The 20,234-nt window shown below is 41.5% G+C and overlaps 1 protein-coding gene across 4 annotated transcripts in view; it reads right to left on the bottom strand.

Moving 5' to 3' along the window:
• DNAJC6 (DnaJ heat shock protein family (Hsp40) member C6) overlaps positions 1 to 20,234 on the bottom strand; it is a 128,379-nt gene that overhangs the window by 21,318 nt on the left and 86,827 nt on the right. For all 4 annotated transcript variants that reach the window (XM_084871363.1, XM_084871364.1, XM_084871362.1 and 1 more), the window contains exons 5-12: positions 13,215 to 13,337; positions 10,361 to 10,494; positions 9,625 to 9,819; positions 8,604 to 8,721; positions 6,740 to 6,819; positions 5,408 to 5,601; positions 5,213 to 5,293; positions 1,747 to 2,181 (exon numbers count right to left, since the gene is read on the bottom strand). In XM_084871363.1, coding sequence (XP_084727489.1) covers positions 1,747 to 2,181; positions 5,213 to 5,293; positions 5,408 to 5,601; positions 6,740 to 6,819; positions 8,604 to 8,721; positions 9,625 to 9,819; positions 10,361 to 10,494; positions 13,215 to 13,337 — 1,360 coding nt within the window. The remainder of the gene's footprint in view (positions 1 to 1,746; positions 2,182 to 5,212; positions 5,294 to 5,407; positions 5,602 to 6,739; positions 6,820 to 8,603; positions 8,722 to 9,624; positions 9,820 to 10,360; positions 10,495 to 13,214; positions 13,338 to 20,234) is intronic.

A 20,234-nucleotide genomic window follows, 5' to 3' on the forward strand; every position in this document is an offset into this window, starting at 1 on the left:
TTAATACTCACTAAACTTTATTTCTTCTAAAGTGAGAACACCATATTTATAGCATAACTATAAGAGGACACTGAGTTAATTCTTCTACATCTAAGTTTGATGCCAACTAGTGTAGGATGCAAAAATCTTCTAAAATCTTGCTAAAAGGGTACTTGGTACCCTTTTAATGGCAACTTGTGTTAAATTAGAGGCATTCTCCACTCACTAAAAGTGAACTTCCCAACACTACAAGAGCTCAAATTTTAGTCTTTACAACAATGCTGATAGGTAAATATTAACCACCTATACAACCAAGAAAATTAAGGTTTTATTAATAAGGCTACACAGATGGTTACATGTTCGTCCTGGGAGTCAAATACAGGCATTTAACTCTGGACTGTGTTCTTTCTACTTCCTAGTAGGAGACAGAACACTTGCGTTCTAGATCTGGGTTTGCCATCAATCAGCTCTGTATCCTTGAACAAGTCAATCAGTATGCACAGGCCTCAATTTCATTGTCTGCATCCTGAGGCACAGATTTATCTAATGTGTCAGAAGGCCCTTCTATTTCTGACAATGGGACAGAACTATCTGCATAGGACTATGATGGATTAAATCATCAAAAGTCACCCAAGATGCATCATCTTAAGGATCTTGGGGACTTTTTTATTTCCTGATAGAACTTTTATTCACTTCGGAGAGTAAGAACTGGATGGAAGGGAGTGAAGTAGAAAGGAAATATCCTGAGATTCAAGGCACCTCACATCCTGGCTCTACCAATAACATGTAAGAGCTTGAGCCCTAGCTTATCCATTCTATGATTCTGAGGCTCACTCTTATAAAGAAAGCCTCCTGCTAACTGCCATGAATAAACACCTGCCCAAGGCCTTCTGAGAAGTGAAGGATAAGCTTGGGAAAGAAAGTTTCCACAGGTTACCATGTGCCTGGAACGTCCAGACATTTCCCTTTACTTTTCCTCATGGGATGTCATCTTGGTAACAAGGGAAGATGGTTCTAAGCTATAAAGGACCTCGGCTTACTCAACTACACTGTCTTGCAAATGTCAAAACATTGTGGATGTCCAGCCACAGGAAGGGTGGAGTCTGCAGCAATGAACAAAGCAAAGCTACCTGAGCCACATGGGACTCCAACAGCTCTGCTCCAGTCAGCTGTGCTGCAGGCATGAGTCCCTCAAATATGCCTTGAAGTAGCCAAGTACTTCTCTGCGCAGCCAAAATGTATTCAGAAAACTACAATTCCAGGAAGGCATTACAGGAAAAACTGAGGGGAAGCTCTGGAGTCAAATGGCCTAATTTTGGACCCTGGCCCGATCCATTACTAACTGTATTAAAAAAAAAAAAATGGTATGCTACTAATCTAACTCTAAGCCTCTATTTCCTCAATGATGAAGCAGAGATAATAACAGCATCTAATTACTGGGTTTTTATAAGAATTGAATCAATGGTTAGTGTTAAATTCCATGTTTGGCAAATAGTAAATACCCCACGGTCATTATCAATCTACATCTCCACGTTCAGGTATTAAAGCCCTAAAAAAATTAAAGTAGGGGTGAGAAGCCCAAATATTCACTCTTACCCTTTCCTACCTTTGATTTCCTCTTGGGTTCCCCATTTAAATAAATGTATAAACTCCTGAGGAACTTCCAGGGAGACCAGAAAAGTCTAGCTTATTAGGAAGGTTCAAATCTACCTGCTTGGCCCAAAGGTTAGATTCCGAAACTGTACAGTGCAGCGTGGAAACATTTACCTTCTCCCGCTCGTAGGGTTGGCGATGCGGTGGTGGAGGTGGCAGAACGGCGTGGTGTTGATTGGGCAGAAGCAGGTCCACTTGGGTGAAACACATCTTCTACCCCGGACTGTCCAGCCTGGGCAGGGCCGGCCGCACCTGCAGCCCCAAACAGGTCACCGAGCAGATCGGAATTGGTGGGAGGAGCCACTGGTGAGGAGAAGTTCTTACTCACTGCAGACCCTTCCAAGCCCAGCAGGTCCACGTCCTCAGGGGGAGGAGGGGCAGCGGGCTCCTGCTGCTTCTTGCTGGGCCTTTTGGTTTCATGGTGCTTGTCATCGCTGGCATTGCCGTGGGGACTGGAAAGGGTCAGGAGTTCATCGTCCGACTGCTCACTCTCCTGATTCACGAGGGCGGCGTGGTCCTCCTCGCAGAATGATTTCTCTGATTTCTGATCTAAGAAAGGCCAGTATGACAACAAACGGTTAGCTACTGGCCACAGCATTGCTATCATTGTTGGTGGTTTTTTTTTTAGTTTTTTTTTGTTTGTTTGTTTGTTTTTGTTTTATATATATATATATATATAATTTATATACACTCCAGAAAGAGAGGAGGAACAGCTCTGGAGCAAACAATGTTCTCAGACCCTTCCCAATGGAAAACCTGTTGTACTTCACATTACGTTCAGTTATCTCTTGTTGAACATCTAAGAGTCCAGTACAGCACTGGGGTGAAGAGCAGAAACTCTGGAGCCAAATATCCGGAATCTGAATCCCAGCGCCTGGCTCTGTGACAACTCAGAGAGTTGCTTTACTTCTCCATGCCTTAGTTTGCCTCTCAGCAAAATGGGAGTAATAAATACTACCGAACTCACACGGCTGCTGTGAGAATCACATGACATGATATACATATAGGAAGTGCTCAGGATCAATAGAGAGTAATACATAAGTGTTTATAGCGTTTTTTATTAATCATAATTATTACTGTTGTGATCACTATTATTATCTTCCAGGCACTATGCTGGATGGTTTGAAAAAAACACACAAAACATTAGCTCCTATTTCTTTGCTGACTCCTCTCTCTGTTTTTTTTTTACTTTTCTCTGCGGCCTGCAGCCGAAAGCAAGGCCTTTCTCCCCCACTCTGGAGCAGGAGTGAACCACACACCTAATGAAGGAATAGAGGGAATGGCTCTGCTTAGGATGGTCCTTACACCAACCTGAAAGGTACTTTCAGCATAAAATAGGCAGCAGGAAAGAGGCATCTTCCGGGGAAGGAACAGAGATGCTGGTGAGTGATTTTCCAGCCCTCCTTGAGACAGCTCCTCCTATGGAACTTTATCATTTTATGTCAGATAGATAGATCCACATTCAGATTAAGTAGATGCACATCCCTTATCCCCGATTCCAAAATGCAGAAAGCTAAGAAAAGGGAAAGGTTTTTCCTAAGTTTGGTGCAAACTAAGTTGGTAGAACAATATGACCAGACCTGGTGTGAAAGTATTTATAAATCTCAATTTATTTCCACTCAGGGTTACTCTTTATATGTTTCACTGTAGAAGTGTTAGTAGGTTTGATTACAAGTTGTTGTCAGAAATGCCCCTAGGAATGCTTAGTCAGATACAATGTACGTACCATATTACTCACTGAAATCCAAAAAGTTCTGCATTCCTAAACACACCTGGCTCTGCAAAGTCAGGAAAAGAAATTGTGCGTTTGTGCTAACCACCTATTTCAGAGCCTAACAGGAATGATTTCTAAATTGCTTACTAACATTGCAGGAAAGAGGTAAACATGGGGTTTTATTGAAAGCCCTTGTGTGATAAAATAAGATATGGGGGAACAAGAAGGAACTCAGACATCTACCTGCTGTCTAGATTTCCAGAATTTTCCTTTTTTTTAAAAAAAAAATGTTTTTGGTCCTGTTTCTAAATATAAGCCTTTCAATTCAACAGAATTCTATGAACAATTTTTTTTTTTCACCAAACACGGGAAATTCTGTGTAGGCAATGGGGAAAATGTCTTATGCTCACACAGCCAGCTGAGGAGAGTCCATCAAGAAAACTGTAAGTAGACTATTGCCAAAGCCAGTTTCCTACCCATTTCCTAAAAGGAGTCCTTATTTCAGTAAATTTCAGCAAGCCCTAAAAGCAAGGATTGAGCAGCAAAGGGACTTGGGCCTAGAGCCAGAGGAATGCCAGATAGTAAGAAAGAACACCGTATAAAATAAACACATAAATGCAACCATCCCTCCACTTCCTTGAAGTCTTGGAAACCCCTGATCCACGTGTGCAATTAAGATCTGACCACTGTATAAACTTCCTAGGGTGGCAGTAGTGAGAGCCACCACCTTCTTGCCCTAAGGAGCAGATTGCTGCTAAGCAACCCAAAGAATGAAGAAGTGGTTGGGCCTGACATAGAAAAAAATCATGCCTTGCCCAACTCTTATGCATGCCCACTTTATCCACCTCCTATTAAAAACAACCCAACAAAGCCACTTGTGGTGCCAGTTGGGAACCATGTGCTCCTGTGCTATCTCCCTCACACCTGGTGCAAGTCCAATGACATTTAGGAATATCTCTGGTGGTTCCTTTTTATTTCTATCCTGGGGGACCCAAGAACCCCAGCTGGTAACAGGATGGCAGATGGGTATCAGTAGAATGCCAATCTACTGTTGGCAGTAATTTGAAGTGTTATGTTAGAAAGATTCTGAAACATCTCCAGGTTCAGCAGAAAAACGATACTGTGGTGGAGCCCAATTTCCGCCATGGTGGTTACAGCCAAGTAGCAAGTATGGGCTCAGTGGTTGCCTTCCCTGCACCAGGGAAGCTCAGTTCTACCCCGCGAATGGTTAGAGCCCTCTGGGGGCAATGCCAGATTTTATCGTTTTAGAATATTAGCTGAGGGCAGGAGATAGAGTTAATGTGTGTGTCAGCAGAGTAAAGGGAGATCCTAAAAAAGACCATGCTTATTTGTAAACCCAGGAAAAAATGGGATCCAAAATACTGCATCGAGAGAAAAGGTAGCATTCGGCTTACAATAGCCTTTTGCATCCGTCTAAGCATTTATGGACTTGAAAGGGGGGAAGCTGCCTGACCTAAAAGCTGCATGAGCCAAGACAGTGTCAAATAAGAAGGACTGTGGATAACTTCTAAGTGCTGCTTTACTTTATTTTTAAAAAAATATATTTTATCGAATTTTACAGAGAAGGAGAGGGACAGAGAGCTAGAAACATCAATGTGAGAGAAATATTGACCAGCTGCCTCCAGCAACCCCCTACCAGGGATGTGCCCGCAACCAATGTACATGCCCTTGACCGGAATCAAACCTGGGACCTTTCAGTCTGCAAACCGACGCTCTATCCACTGAGCCAAACTGGTTTTGGCAATGTGCTGCTTACTTTAGGCTGCTCTGGAACTCACCACCTTTACAAAAGAGCCATGAGACAATCACCCAACTGTGTAAGTTTAAAGAAATGCTTGCAAGTACCTTGCCAACAGAGAGTGGAAAAGAAGCCACCTTGCCCAAAATGCCTGGGGTTGTCTGGAGGGATATCGATTGGAGGCTGTCCTGCAAGACAAAAGGCCACGCAGAATCAATGAAACACGGGAAATAGGACAATGTGATAAATGACACAAACACCCAGCCTTCCTGCTGCAAACAAAGCCATCAGGTGACTCATACCTCCTAAGATCAGCGTATCTTGATGCTCCTGGTGAGAAGAGAAGAGGATGCTGGGATTGACATCCTTCGTGCAGTAATGTTCCCAGGGTGGGGTTAAGTCGACCGCTTTGTCTTGGGGCTGTAGTTCTACATCCAGAGTCACCTGAAATAGTTGAGGATATTTTTCTGGTACATCACATGCATCCAACTCAGGCCTAAATAGGGAAGTAAAAGAATAAGATCAGTGAAAAACAAACGGAACCAGTACAATGTCCAGCACAAAAACCATTGGAGGTTGACTCCTCAGTTAACCCTGAGACTGATTTCTAGGGAAAACGCAATCGTTAACCAGATAAACTACTTTACTGGTCTGAGCCTCAGTTTCCTCCTCTACAGAAAAGAGGAGAATAATGCCTACTCAAAGAACTTGGATATTACCACATGTGAAAGCATTCCAGAAGGCAGGGGAGATACATACAGCCAGTATGCACCAGCACGGCCAAATCAGTTATTAAAATAGTGAAAGAGGCTCAAGGCCACCACCCTGAGCTCTTGAATACCTATCCCTCCCCCAACCCAGCATTGGTCACCCCCCTGAGCTCTCTAGACCACACTTTAATACAGCAACCAAGGGTTAATGTCTGGCACAAGGGGGTCTCCTAAAACCTTGCTTCAATGCTGTGATCTGGCATCCAGTCTGAAGGGCTATCATTCATATCATACTGCTGACACTGCCACCCCTGTTGAAAAACACAAAAGGACACACAGATGCAAAGGACCACAGCATTGATATTCCTTTGTTCCCCCTTGTTCCTTCACTTGGAATTTTAGGCCTTCGTATTTGAAGTCTCTTGAACAATTTGTGTTCAAGACAAATCAAAACACCAGCCTTACCCTGGCCAGTGTGGCTCAGTTGGTTGAGTATCATCCCATGCACCAAGAGGTCACGGGTTTGATTTCCGGTGTGGGCACATGCTCAGGTTACGGGCTCGATTTCCAGTAGGGGGCATGCAGGGGGTACTCTTTCACATCAATGTTTCTCTCTCTCTCTCTCTCTCTCTCTCTCTCTCTCTCTCTCTCTCTCTCTCTCTCTCTGTCTCTCTCTCTGTCTCTCTCTCTCTCCCTCTTCTGGCTCTATCCCTCTCTTTCTAAAAAATCAATAAAAACATTTTTTTAATTGAAAAAAACACAGAGAAACAAGGTCAGCCTCTCTGTGTTGCTAAGCTACACTCAACAGTCCTGCGGCAGCTTCAGGGGCCCTGCAGCACAGCATGAATGAGCCTTGAGCAACTGGCTCCCAGCATTTCACAGCTGCACGAATTGAAAAGGGATTTCAGCCCAAGTAGCACTCACTTGGTGAACTTTAACACTGTGGTTTCCAGTGGTATGAATCCAGTGTGAAACTGAAGCTGGAATATTTGTGTGTTGGTCACCTAAAGACACATGAGAGAAGCACATTTCAATCAATCAGCAGAAAGGGAATCAGGCTATATTTTGAGGAGCCATGCACCTCCAACTGTTTCTAAGTCTGAACCTTGATGAGTTATGAATATTAAATGACACCCTTCCCCCTATTTGGAACAGGCCTCGCTTTATTTCTAGCCTCTCCTCTCCATGAGTTCTGTCCAGGCAAGCCATTTCCTCATCGGCGAATGTCCCATGTGCTTGCATACTGCTATGCTTTGACTCATGCCACTCCTTCCATCCAATATACCCCTGCTCCAACCTGATAAACTCAACCTTCACAGCCTGCCTAAAATGGTCATAGCCCCTCTGTAGCCTTTCTGGGTCACCACTGGCTAAGCCAATTGCTCCCATTGTAGCATCTAATGCAACCCCTAACATGGCAGTGGACATTTGTACATGTGTGAATTTCCCCTGCTAGGCTAAGTTTTCTAAAGGCAGGGACACAGTCTTATTCTTCTCAGTTCTAAACTCCTAGGCAGTGACTGGTACAGAGCATGCACTTAGCAAATATTTGATGAATTAAAAATGCAATGACTTGTAGTAATATCCAAAAAGTGGCAATCACCTGAATGCCAGCCAACTGATGAAGAGATTAATAAAAGGCAGAAGAGTCATATAATGGAATATTATTTGACCATATAAAGGAATGAAACACTTGGGTGGGTGGAAAAATATAACCAAAGAACTTGTATGCATACACAGAAAATAGGATAGTGGAGGCTTGGGGTAGGGGTTGGGGGCGGGCAATAAGGGTTCAATGGAAGAAAAAAGAGGACATATGTAATACTTTCAACAATAAAGATTTTAAAATGAGTGAATAAATAAAAAGGAATGAAATACTAATACATGCTACAGCATAAATGAACTTGGAAAGCATTATGCTTAGTGAAAAGAGCCAGTCACAAAAGACCTTATGTTCTATAATTCTATTTATAAGAATTGCCCAAAATAGACAAATCCATGGAGACTGAAAGTAGAATAATAATGGCCTAGGCCCTAGGGGATGGAGGAAGGGGAATGGGCAGTGACTGTTAATAGCATAGGGTTTCCTTTGGGGGTGATAAAAATGTTCTGGATTTAGACAGTACTGGTGGCTGTACAACCCTTTGAAAATACTAAAAGCAACTGCACTGTACATTTTAAAAGGGCGAATTTGCTGAAACCGGTTTGGCTCAGTGGATAGAGTGTCGACCTGCAGACTGAAAGATCCCAGGTTCGAATCTCGTCAAGGGCATGTACCTTGGTTGCGGGCACATCCCCAGTCGGGGGGTGTGCAAGAGGCAGCTGATCGATGATTCTCTCTCATCGATGTTTCTAACTCTCTATCCCTCTCTCTTCCTCTTTGTAAAAAAAAAATCAATAAAATATATTAAAAAATAAATAAATAAATAAATAAATGGGCGAATTTTATTGCAATAAAAATATGTAATTACTTAATTCCACTTCCTTAATAGAAATAAACCTCTGCATGCTGATCCAAATGGGATACTATAAAAAGGCACAAACTTCTAAAGAGCAAGGTTAGCTAGAAGTTCTAGGGCTGCCACCTTCTAGCAAAGTCCTCTGGGCAAGTCATAATCTCTCTGAGCCTCAGTTCCCTTCCCTGTAACATGAGGGAGATGGGCATCAGCAATCTTTAACGGTTCCTTCTGATTCTAATACATAATACACTCAAGCCCAAAGTGATGTAGAAGAGAGACTGAAATACTCCCACTGAATGCTCTGAGGAGCTTATGCCATAAAACCATACCTTGGCCTGGAGCCGACTCCCGATGGTTGACCTCACGTGATACATGGAAACGACCACATCTCCTTGCACAGTGATGCTCAAGGGAATGAAGATTTTCCCATCTTGGACACGGTATTCTCTTTAAACAGAGACAACAACATACATGAAAGAGTCCAATTTGGTATAACTGCACAGGTATAGACACCATGGCTCTGGCCAAGGGACCTGTTTGCCCAGGTCTGGGCCCAGGAACCATTTCCTGTCTCTAGCAAAGTAGAAGCACAGCCTGTGCCAATTGGGTGCAAACTGGTCCTTTATGGATGGATGGCATTGATCTGGTGCCACTGCCTCTCTCTCCATCCCATTTGGACTTCTAGATAAATAATCGCCATCTCTACTACACAGGTTTCATTTCTTCACATACATCTAGCCCTGACATATCTGCCTCTAAATGAGTAGTAAAAACAGAGGTAGAGGGAATGAAAAGTCCAACGGAGATCAGTATAGAAATAGCACTGAAATGCTCATCAAGGTCATCCCTATTTAAAACATCCAGGTCCCTGACCCTCTGTGAGGATCTTGGATACTAATCCACAAATTCAGTCTTTTCAAAACTAATTTCATTTCATGTTACCATACACTCCCTTCTCTTCACACCCCCTCCCACCTCCTACTGGCAGCTGCTCTTTCAGATTCTATAATGTCTTTAACTATCATACATCACCATCCACCTCGCAGTTCACCTGGAAACCCCGTTCTTCCCTGATACTTCCTTTATGCTCACCAAATCTCTTTTTAAAACATCCAGGTCCTCCTTCCCATAGCAGTGCCTTAACCCTCGTTACAGCTCTTGTTAATCCCTTGGGTTGTATCACCATTTAAAAGGGGGCTATGCCATCCTTGATTTATGTGCTTTTTTATGGTTACCACTTATGATACACTTTACAAAAAAAAAAAAATTCAATCATTTCACAATGACATAACCCTCACAATGTTCAGAAGAATAGAGCAGTTCACAAGAACTGAAATAATTATGACTTACTTCATCCGTTCAAAATCTGCACAGGTTGTATATATTTTGGTCTCTCCAATCAGCACGTCACAGTATGGGCGACATCCGTTTCTCTGTTTGTTAAAAAAGGGGACTGGACTGACAGTGATCGACTTAATCGTGAGAGACTTGAAGTGGGGCCGGTAGGGTTTGTCTGCTAGGAGGTCACACATGTAGCCCAGGTACCTGAGACAGAAGATGTACATTCTGTTGGCGCCCACCACACCAGAAGAAAGAAACCATTGATCTTTGCTATGATGTTCGTTTTTGTAAATTATTAACTTATAATAAAAATTTACTATGCTCATTTCTTTAACATAACTAGCTAAAGAGAATGCAACCAATAATGCAGGAAAGCTTTTACTAGTGACACTGCTGTACTTCCCCCAGAGAACTGATGAAGGGGTATTTATTAAATGCAAAAGGTTATGGGAGCTTAGTACTGGCTCAATATTTGAACATCTATTCTATTTGACTTAGCAGATCATATTTATCAGTTAAAGGCTGGCATTGAAAATTTTGTAGAATTCTATCATCAGAAGCACTTTTGATCCAAAAGAAAGGCAAGGAGATGCAATTTAAATAAGAGAAAGGATGAAACTGTGACTAAAGAGAAGATAAGTCAATTATCTAAACAGGCTTGTGTGTGTGTGTGTGTGTGTGTTTTTAAACATATGGCACCAATTTGAGTATGTTTGTGCCTACCCTACATCTAAGCTTACTTTACCTCCTGTGGGATGGCGAGAGTCCAATTCCTGGCCGCTTTGCATATAACAATCGAACAGCTGGGCCAGGAGTTGAGTAGAGATTACAGAAAATGAACATAGCACCAACCAGAATTGACGATGCTGCCCGTCCATCCTGCCAAAGAAAATGCATAAACTTGTCATAAACGTGGTCCAGTCGGCCACTCACCACTGAGACTGGCTGTACTTGCCATTAAAAGAGAGGAATTAGGCCAGGCCAGTGTGACTTAGTAGTTGAGTATCAACCCATGCACCAAGAGGTTACTGGTTCGATTAAGGGTCAGGACACATGCCAGGGTTGGGTACTTGATCCCTGGTGGGGGACGTGCAGGAGGCAGCTGATCAAAGATTCTCTCTCATCATTGATGTTTCTATCTCTCTCTCCCTCTCACTTCCTCTCTGAAACCAATAAAAGTTAATTAAAAAGGCAACTGAATGCAACCTTAGGAAGTTGCAGATCCATTAGCCATCTACCTTTGGAAGCAGATATTAACCATGATTTCACTAAATGTATAACAACCTTGTCCAAGTTTCTCCAACTTGATTACAAGAAACTGGTAAATATCTTGCAGAAATCCAATAAACTGTCTCTACTAACATATTAGTCTTTTTGAAAATGTTCAGGTGGTTTGATATGTGTGTTCATAATGAATAACTTTTGCTGGAGGCTAATTCCAGCAGGTCATAAATGCAAGAAGTTCATCAAAAGGTTGACGGAACTTGGAGCTTCATCAGGGCTTAAGATCTAAATATTATTGCCAGTTTCTATACAACTGAGGGAAGTTCCCCCAACCTGATAATATTTTACTATTTACCAAAACTTACCTTTGATATGTATATCTGCTTTGCATTAGGGCAAAATGTGTTAATAAAAAGCTAGGGGTTCTTGGGGAGGGAGGGTATATATGGGGGGGGGGGGGACAATGTTAAAATATGTACACAGATAATAATTTAATAAAAAATGTGAGGGAAAAAAAAAGCTAGGGTCCAGATATTCGGATAACTTAGTAACTAGAACTAAGTTTTCGTCTGGTTTTCCCCCATGTCTTCCAAATTCATATTTCTTCTCTAGCCTCTTCATTCATTTATGCACAGCCCCTCTTCCAGATTCCTGAACACTATCAGATGCTGAGAAAGACGCCAGAAAACTTTTTGGTGTTTTTCTAAGAGGTAAAAATCATCTGTGCAAAAATATGTGTGAAAAATTTATATGAAAATGTTGCCTGAATTGCCATCAGCCTCACCAGATGTAACTTTCCAGGATTAACCACCTCTGTCTTTTAGAAGCAATCTCTCCTTGCTTGCCTGGCACCTCTTCTAGTTTCCTCATATTACATAATGGATCCATAATTGCTTTCCCTGTGCTTTCGGCATTCTTCCCATAATTTAAGTCTAGAGAGTGGATATTGTTCAGTATTGTGAGGCTCTTTTACTATCTCACTATCTATCAGCTTTGTCTTAATTACTGTTATACCCTTTCTTGCTTGACATTTGTTTGCTGATAAAGGAACAGCATAAAGGAGTTAAGATAAGATTATACCATGTGCCTCAAGCATTTATTGTTGTCCTTATTCCAAGGACATTTTTCTTTAAAAAAATATACTTTTCTCAATCTTAATTCTCTAGGATTTAGTCCTCCAGACACTCTTTCAATATGCTCTACGAGGTGCTTAGATATGGGTCCCTTTTTTTATTTGCCATGCTGGTCTTTTACAATTTTTTATTAGTTTTTATATTAAAAGTTAAGTATTTGAAGAGGAAAGAAAAAAAAGTGTTCTGCTTTTTTCCCTCTTAGCCAACTGGCTTTCAAGAATAAAAGGGAGAATCATTAAGTAAGATCATAGTAAAAATATATAGACCCTGAAGTTTACAGAAGCATTGAATATTTCCAATATTTATGCTCAGATTCCATTTGTGTGTTCATTTGCTTATATTGTCAGCAATTTATTCAAAACCCTTCATATCTGGGTGCAAAGAAAGATACCGTTCTTGCCTGTAAGGTACTCATGGTAGAGTAGGAGCTCTCCAATATGATGACGCAATGCATGAAATGCCACAGAAGCACTTAGATATATAATGGAAATGTCCATATTGTGAAAATACTCAAAAAGACTTTATTGAAAGTTGAGTTTTAAACAATAAGTATGAGGTCTCTGGAAAAAAGGGTTAGAAAAATGGACTGTATAAAGTCAGTGGTCAGCAAAGCCATAAAACACAGTCAATATTTTCTGTGACTACTTACAATGGCATAGGTGTCATTTTATTTCATTTTTATTCAAACACAAAAAGTAAGGAAAGCAAAAGGAATAAGTCAATAATATTGCAATTGTATGGTGTCAGATGGGTATTAGACCTATCAGGGTGATCACTATGTAAGTTCTATAAATCTCTAATCACTATGTCCCATATCTGAAACTAATATAATATTGCATGTCAACCGTAATTGAAAATTTTATTTAATTATTTTAAAAGAGTAAGAAAAATTAAATATTCCAGTGTACTTATGGCAACTTTACTCATGTCAATTCAATGAGATTTTTACCTATACAACCTTGCTTCTACCTCTTTTGTAATACTTAGCACATTCTAGAGGCTCTGAATGATGCGATCTATGTACATGTCTGCCTCTCCCACTAATACTAGAATTTTAAGGTAAGAATAATAAGGTCGGTCTTCATTTTTATATACCTCAGACCACCAAACTCCTAAGTAGGATCTCAATAAATAATAATTCAACTTAAATGTTACCTGCTCATGAATCTGCATAGGGCAGGCTGTATTTGACCAAACTATACCAAATAACTGCAGACAATGACAACAATAAAGGTTACTCACCAAGCAGTGGACAACACAGACGTTTTTGGGGTTCTGCAGTAGCCAGTTATACATATTCCGACACACAGCAAAGAGGTTGTGCAGACTGGGGGCTTGCCTAATGGGCCAACTGCATTCTGAAACCTAAGGGAACACAGTGAAAGGAAATGAATTCCCTTCGTGACTTCCTCTCCAACAGGTAGGACGCCAAACAACTGCTTCCTGGAGTGACACTCTATCCTCAGGAACAATTGAGAATGGAAGAAGAGTTACTTAATCCAGCAATTTTTTTCATTTAAAAAAATTATGTTTCCATAAGGGTATGAAAACACATTTTAAAATACATTTTAAATTCAGCGAGATCACTTAAACTATATATTTGGATTTTATTTGGATTTTGTAAGGTTACCCAAATTTTTATTCCAATTAACAATAATTACGTCTCAGATATACCTCATTGGCTATAATACTACCCACTGCACAAAGCTCTAAATTTAATGACTGTTAAGTATAAAATGTTTTTACCTGAATACTAGATGTTTAAGTATAGGTTTATCTTATAAATATTGGACTATTCCTAATTTTATACCAGCTCTCATGAGCACATGAAAGTGAGCCAAACCTTGTCCAGGGCTCTTATTTCTACCTCTCTTAATGAAGGGACTCACAACACCATGGGGCCAACCTCCAACATTTGTATTCATCTAACACACATATTCATTTAACACATCCTATTGCATGTCAATGGTAACTGAAACAGTCATAGAGCCCTGATTGTGTTCGGCTTGGCTCTATTCTAATCCAATCAACAATCATTTAAGACAGGCATTGATATGAACCCCATTTTGCAGACGAGAAAACTCCTTCTCAGGGGTTGTCCTGTCTAAAATCATGCTGCTGGTCAGTGCCAGCACTGCAACTTGGTTTTCTGACTATAAATAATTTTACTGCTGCAGTACACTGGTTGAGATTATTGTTTCCCTCAAAATACTAGACATCACCTTTAACTGATTAGATATTCACTAATTTAATAAATAACAAAGAGAAGCTTAGACTTGGGCAACATTTGTGACCTCTTTGAGCCTTTCTTTATGAAATGTGGTAAATGATACCTATCTACCTACCTGTCAGGGTTGTGGGTATTACATGAGAATGTATTTCAAGGGCTTAGCTCAGAATATGACACACACAATGTGATCAATAAATGTAGCTATTACTATTATTGCATCAGGTAACTGTCAGTTCAAAGCCCTGAGGTCAGACAGTGGGAAAAATAAATGAACTCTGTATGGTGAGAGTGTAAATTGAAGGGGGTCAGGCCTTGTTAGGAGCTGGGTAAAGTAAGAGAGTGATGCTCAGATCTGCATTTTCCAAAGAACCTTCAGGATCCAGAATTAGTAATGGGTATGAATTACATGAGGGTAGTCAGAGAGATCAGTGAGGAGGTTGCTGAGAAGTCTAAGGGAGGGATGGTGGGACTTAGACCTAGATTAGTAGCAGCAGGTGCAAAAAACTTGAGGGATTAAGGAGTAAAGAGGAAATGGAATACCTATACACAAGAGTAGGTGAGGGATCTCATGGTGGCAGTGCATGAGTGAGGAGGGGTATACTTAAAAGAGAAATGGGAGAGAGTCGGGGATGACTCCAGGCTTCCAGCATGAATGGCTGGATAAAAGAATGGGAGCAGGTGCCATTTGCTGATGTCGGAAATTCTGGAGAAAGAGCAGTTTTTGTGTGGATGCTGTCATCAGAAAGTGCTCTACAACACTAATACCACTGGCCTAAGAAAACCCAAACGTCTCAAACTCCTAATATTTCACAGTGGAGCAAGGGATGTAGAAGCACTCTGTTTGGCTTGCCCAATTTGGTAACCAGATAATAATCACACATGATGTTTTGCGCTCAGGGGCTGCCAAGAAAGCTCATTCTTTTCGGTTAATTTGTAACTTTTTTCTACAAGATGATTATGAGGAACCTTTCTGGTTAACCACTTTTCTATACCTTTAGGAATGACAGATATGGTTTATTAAACAAAATGGTTGAAATGCTTGACATAGCTACCAAACAATGCAGGGTCACCCAGTATTGGGCCTTTGTTGGCTTAAACTCCGCAACACGTTCCTTTTACTCAATGTTATTCAGGGCTGTTTCTGGCCCCCTTTTTTTTTAAATCTACGGAGCAGAACCAGCTAGGACTCCCCAATAATACTTCTAAACTTCTTAGAAACTATATGTCACCCATGTAAACACTATTACTATCTATAATGAGTCTCAGCTAAAAGTTGCCAAATTGTTCTTAGCACAATAGACTAACAGCTCCAGAACAATTAAATCAATCAAGTAAATAATATTAATTTAAAGTGCTCTATAATTACATATTTACTTGACATATTATTGTACATCATTGGGCAAACATACAATTAGAATTTTTTAAAGCATGTGCTTTGTCTAAAGGGGAAAAAACATTAAGGCATAAACAAACCCTAAACATTCTAAAAAGGAATTCAGTCACTGCAAGCTATTTTTCCTCTCTCTCTCTCTCTCTCTCTCTCTCTCTCTCTCTCTCTCTCTCTGGTTCACAGTTTCATGCAGTAAGCACCACTGTCTTAGGGCAGGTGGCACTTCACTGTACTGTCTCCAGTCCCTTTGACCACCTCCCGGAGCTGCAGGGCACAGAACACGCCATATGGATTACAAGGCTGCCATGATGTCACCCAGTGGGGAAAGCGGCCAAAACAGAACCCAGGCTGGATGCCATTCAATGTACATCTGTCTGTCGCCCCAAGCACAAGATAAGACGGCGCAAGCATCCAATTCGCTAAGCATTTAGAGCACAAGTTGCTATGGAAAATCAGACTGAAGAGCCATATCAAGTGTTTTCAGAATCTGAAACCATTTTTGGAGGACATGGGTATTTCAGTCGATCATTTATTGCGGCATTTTATTATTACCCATGTTAATCATGGCTACCACTTACTGAATGCTTACTCTGCGGCAGGCACTGCTGTCAGACTTCCTTCTTATGCAAACCTAGAGCAGTGTTTCCCAACCTTCTCTCATGATGAGAATCACCTGGTGGAGTTGTTAAAACACAGATTCCTGAATCCCAACTAAGAAGTGCTAAACTAGAATTTTTGAGAACATATAGGTAAAATTGCATACCTAACTTAGTGCTCTGTATATAAAATCTGTCTTAGAGCACTAGTTAAGTATACAATTTTACCTATATGTTCCCAAAAATTCTAGTTTAGCACTTCTTAGTTGGGATTCAGGAATCTGTGTTTTAACAACTCCACCAGGTGATTCTCATCATGAGAGAAGGTTGGGAAACACTGACCTAGAGAACATGTCCTGAGTATTAGTGAGACAGGTATTCTTATTGTCAGCCCCATTTTACAGAGGAGAACACTGAGTCTCAAGTGCGGTAAAGTACCTTGCCCAGGAAGAGGAACAGCTGAGATAGGAACTTAGGGACATTTCTGAAGTTTAAGTTTGTGTATGTTATAAAAGCAGTAAATTTGGGAGCTTTCCATTATACCACACTGACTAACGAGTATTTATTACAATCCCATTGTATGTTTGTGAGGTTTCATGTAATGGTCACATTTTACTACCGTTAAAACATTCAAGTCACCAAAGTTGACAGAGCTACAATGTGGGGATCCACAGCCCTCTGACCCTCAGGCCAGGATTTCTTTCTACCCCTTTCCTCCCCGTCCTCACAGCAATGCATGGTGGCAGCGGGGAAGATGAGGCATCACTGCTCCTTGGTTGACCCCTCTCACCAACCAGCAAACCAAAGAGAAACACTGAGGAACTTTGGGAACTCTGGAAGAAAAGCGGGGGAGGGTTCACCTGCAAACAATCATGATCTCTTAAAGAAGCCCAAGTTGATAATATATTTTCAAACAATCAAGTCATTCCCCAAAGGGAAGAAATCCTACAAGAACATGAGGTTGGAAAAAGGCAACATGAAGGGAGAGTCTAAAAGAATCAGCTGGGGTTCTTTTTTTTATTATTATTTCATAGAAGAAGTGAGAGGTAGAAACATCAATGATGAGAAAGTATCACTGATTGGATGCCTCCTACACCCTTTCCCCCTTACTGGAGATCAAGTCCACAACCTGGCATGTGCCCTGATGGGGAATCAAACCATGACCTCCTGGTTCATGGGTTGATGCTCAACCACTGAGCACACCGGCCAGCCAATGGGGTTCTTTTTCTATGCTACCAACAGCACATCTTCCTTTCTGCAGAAGGAGAAGGAAGCTCAAAGAGGCACTGGAACACATTATTTAGATGTTAGAACTTTAGAGCCAGGCTGGATTTGGTGGCCACTCATCCCATCTTCCATTTATTGACAAAAGCATAGAAACAGCTTGTCTTTGCCACTACTGCCCATATCCCCAAGCACATATCACATAATACAAATGTAAAGTAACTGAGTTCGGAAATAAAGACAGAGCAGGACTCTGTGAGTCTGTAAATAAAACCAGTCTCCCATTTAGTCTTTTCCAACACTGGCTATTTATGGAACACTCTGCCATATGCACTTATTAAAATAATATTTAACTGCAGACCTAGCCCGCCACTGACCTGAAAGGAGGAGGAAATGGTTTCCGGCTTCATGGACTGGAAGATGAGAAGTAAGAGAACTTTTCTAAGTAATGCAACAATGAGATGCAAAGGAGCCCATAGTGAGGAGAGAAAGAACTAGGAGCTTGAAAAAAGCCACATCAGAAACAGAGCCAAGCTGAATAGACCAAGGTTTTGGGACTGTCTCCCTGATAGGCAACTGAAGCTTGCAGGAGCTCTGCCAGAGGGTCTAGACGCAGGGGTCTTCAAACTACGGCCCGCGGGCCACATGCAGCCCCCAGGGGAGTCTGATCCTGCTCGCCAGGTTTTTTGGGCAGTGAGCGCAGCCAAGGTGTTACAGTAGGAATTAGTAGTTCATATAGTCCGGCCCTCCAGCTCTCTGAGGGACCGTGATCTGGCCCCCACTTTAAAAAGTTTGAGGACTCCTGGTCTAGATCTATTGGGCAGAGTTCTGGGACTATCTGCAAAGAGCTAAGGTGTTACACACTCCTGTGTTTTAGAGAGAAAGGACTGGGAAAGCTTTGTGGAAATCCTCCTCTTAGTGAAGTCAGGTAAACAAGGAAGGGGTGGGGGCGGTGTGATGATGGATGGCTTTTTAGGGAGAGAAAGCAGCTCATGCAGAGACTGTGTGTGTGTGTGTGTGTGTGTGTGTGTGTGTGTGTGTGTGTGCGTGCGAGTGTGTGTGTGTGTGTGTGTGTGTGTGTGTGTTCCCTGGTTTGGAGCCTGGGTTTTCTGGGCATAAGAACAGTGAAAGATGAAGTCAGAGTAGCAGCCAGATCATGAAGAACCTTGTAAGACACATTCTACAATTTACATGGAAAAGAAATAACACCAGCCCTAGCTGGATTAGTGGATGGAGTGTTGGCCTGAAAACTGAAGGGTCCCAGGTTCGATTCCGGTAAAAGGCACATTCCTGGGTTGCAGGCTTGACCTCCAGCAGGAGGGGATGTGCAGGAGGCAGCTGATCAATGATTCTCTCTGTTGATGTTTCTATCTCTCTCTTCCTCTCTGAAGTCAATAAAAATATACTTATTTAAAAAATAGAAATAACACCACACCTTTCACCTCTACAAGACTTATTCATGCTTCAAGGTCCAGCTCTCACTGCTGTCTCCCTTCGCTAATTTCCCTCAGTAGGTACTGAACATATTATTTGCAGTTGTCTTTAGAATGTCTTGGGTTCTCTCTCCAACTAGGCGTACGTGCCTTGGAAACAAGAACCAAATATTTATATCTATGTGTTTAACAGTCCTTGACACATTCATTTGTCCGAGACATGTTTAGCCATTCCAGGCACTATTCTAGGTATCAAATCAAATAAACATGCTTCTTGCCCTTTTAAGGCAAGTGAGAGCTAGCCACCTGTGGCAGTTTAAAGTCAATGTGTAATTAATTCCTGGTTCCTTTGGTAAGACTGTTAAGATTGGTCACAAAATACGTAGTTACGCTAATAGACAGCTTTCTTTAAATATCTTTATTGTGACTGCTTTTATAATACTACCCAAAGAGACATCTTCATATGTACGAATGCTTCTATAATGATACTATATCTTTATTTACTTCCAGAAGGAAAATGTTCCAGACTATCACAAATCTTTTCAGATCAAATAAAATTTCTATGAAATACTGTGCAGGATGTTCCACAGTCCCTTCGTTTTAAAAATGATGGCACTGACTTTGTCTCCAAACAAGAAAAAAAAAAAATCAATTCAAAAGATTTGCATATGAGTTAGAAACAGAATGTCTACCCGCATCTTGTTTGACATCTCTTGCTCTGCATTAGGTAATATAAGCGTTGGAAGAGCAGATAGTACAGAGGATTTGAAGGAGCTGCACTTAAACTCTCTGTTAGAGAATGCCAGTTTAGAACAAACCAGTTCAGAGTGGTTTCATTAGCGCTTCTCAGAGTGGTCCCCATGGCGACAGAGGAGTAGCACCAAGAAGTTGTTAGCCATGCAGAATCTCACTGCACCTCTATCTTGCTGAATCGGCAGTGCTGGGCCTGGGTGTTTACCAAGCCCTTCAGGTGACTCTGATGTACAGTAAAATTTGAGAACCGCTGGGTTATCTCTTGCTATTTGGTGAACACTCTGAGAAGACAGAGTCCTTAACAAAACCCTCCCTTTCCATATTGAACATTGGGGCAGGAATCTTAGGAAGCATGCAGATCACCCTCAGCTCTGGAAACGGAGGCCTAGACACGATTGATGGCAACTGGGATTTGGAGCACAATGTGTTCTGGCATCAAAGCTGAGGTGCTAGATACACAGCATAGACCATCAGCTGCCATCTTAAATATTAGAAATCAGGTTTCACTTCTAAAGGGTCCAATGTATAGCCGAAACCAGTTTGGCTCAGTGGATGGAGTGTCGGTCTGCGGACTGAAAGATCCTAGGTTTGATTCTGGTCAAGGGCATGTACTTTGGTTGCAGGCACATCCCCAGT

The sequence above is a fragment of the Pipistrellus hanaki genome (assembly GCF_964339955.1).
Source record: "Pipistrellus hanaki genome assembly, chromosome: 2".
Taxonomy (NCBI): Eukaryota; Metazoa; Chordata; class Mammalia; order Chiroptera; family Vespertilionidae; genus Pipistrellus; species Pipistrellus hanaki.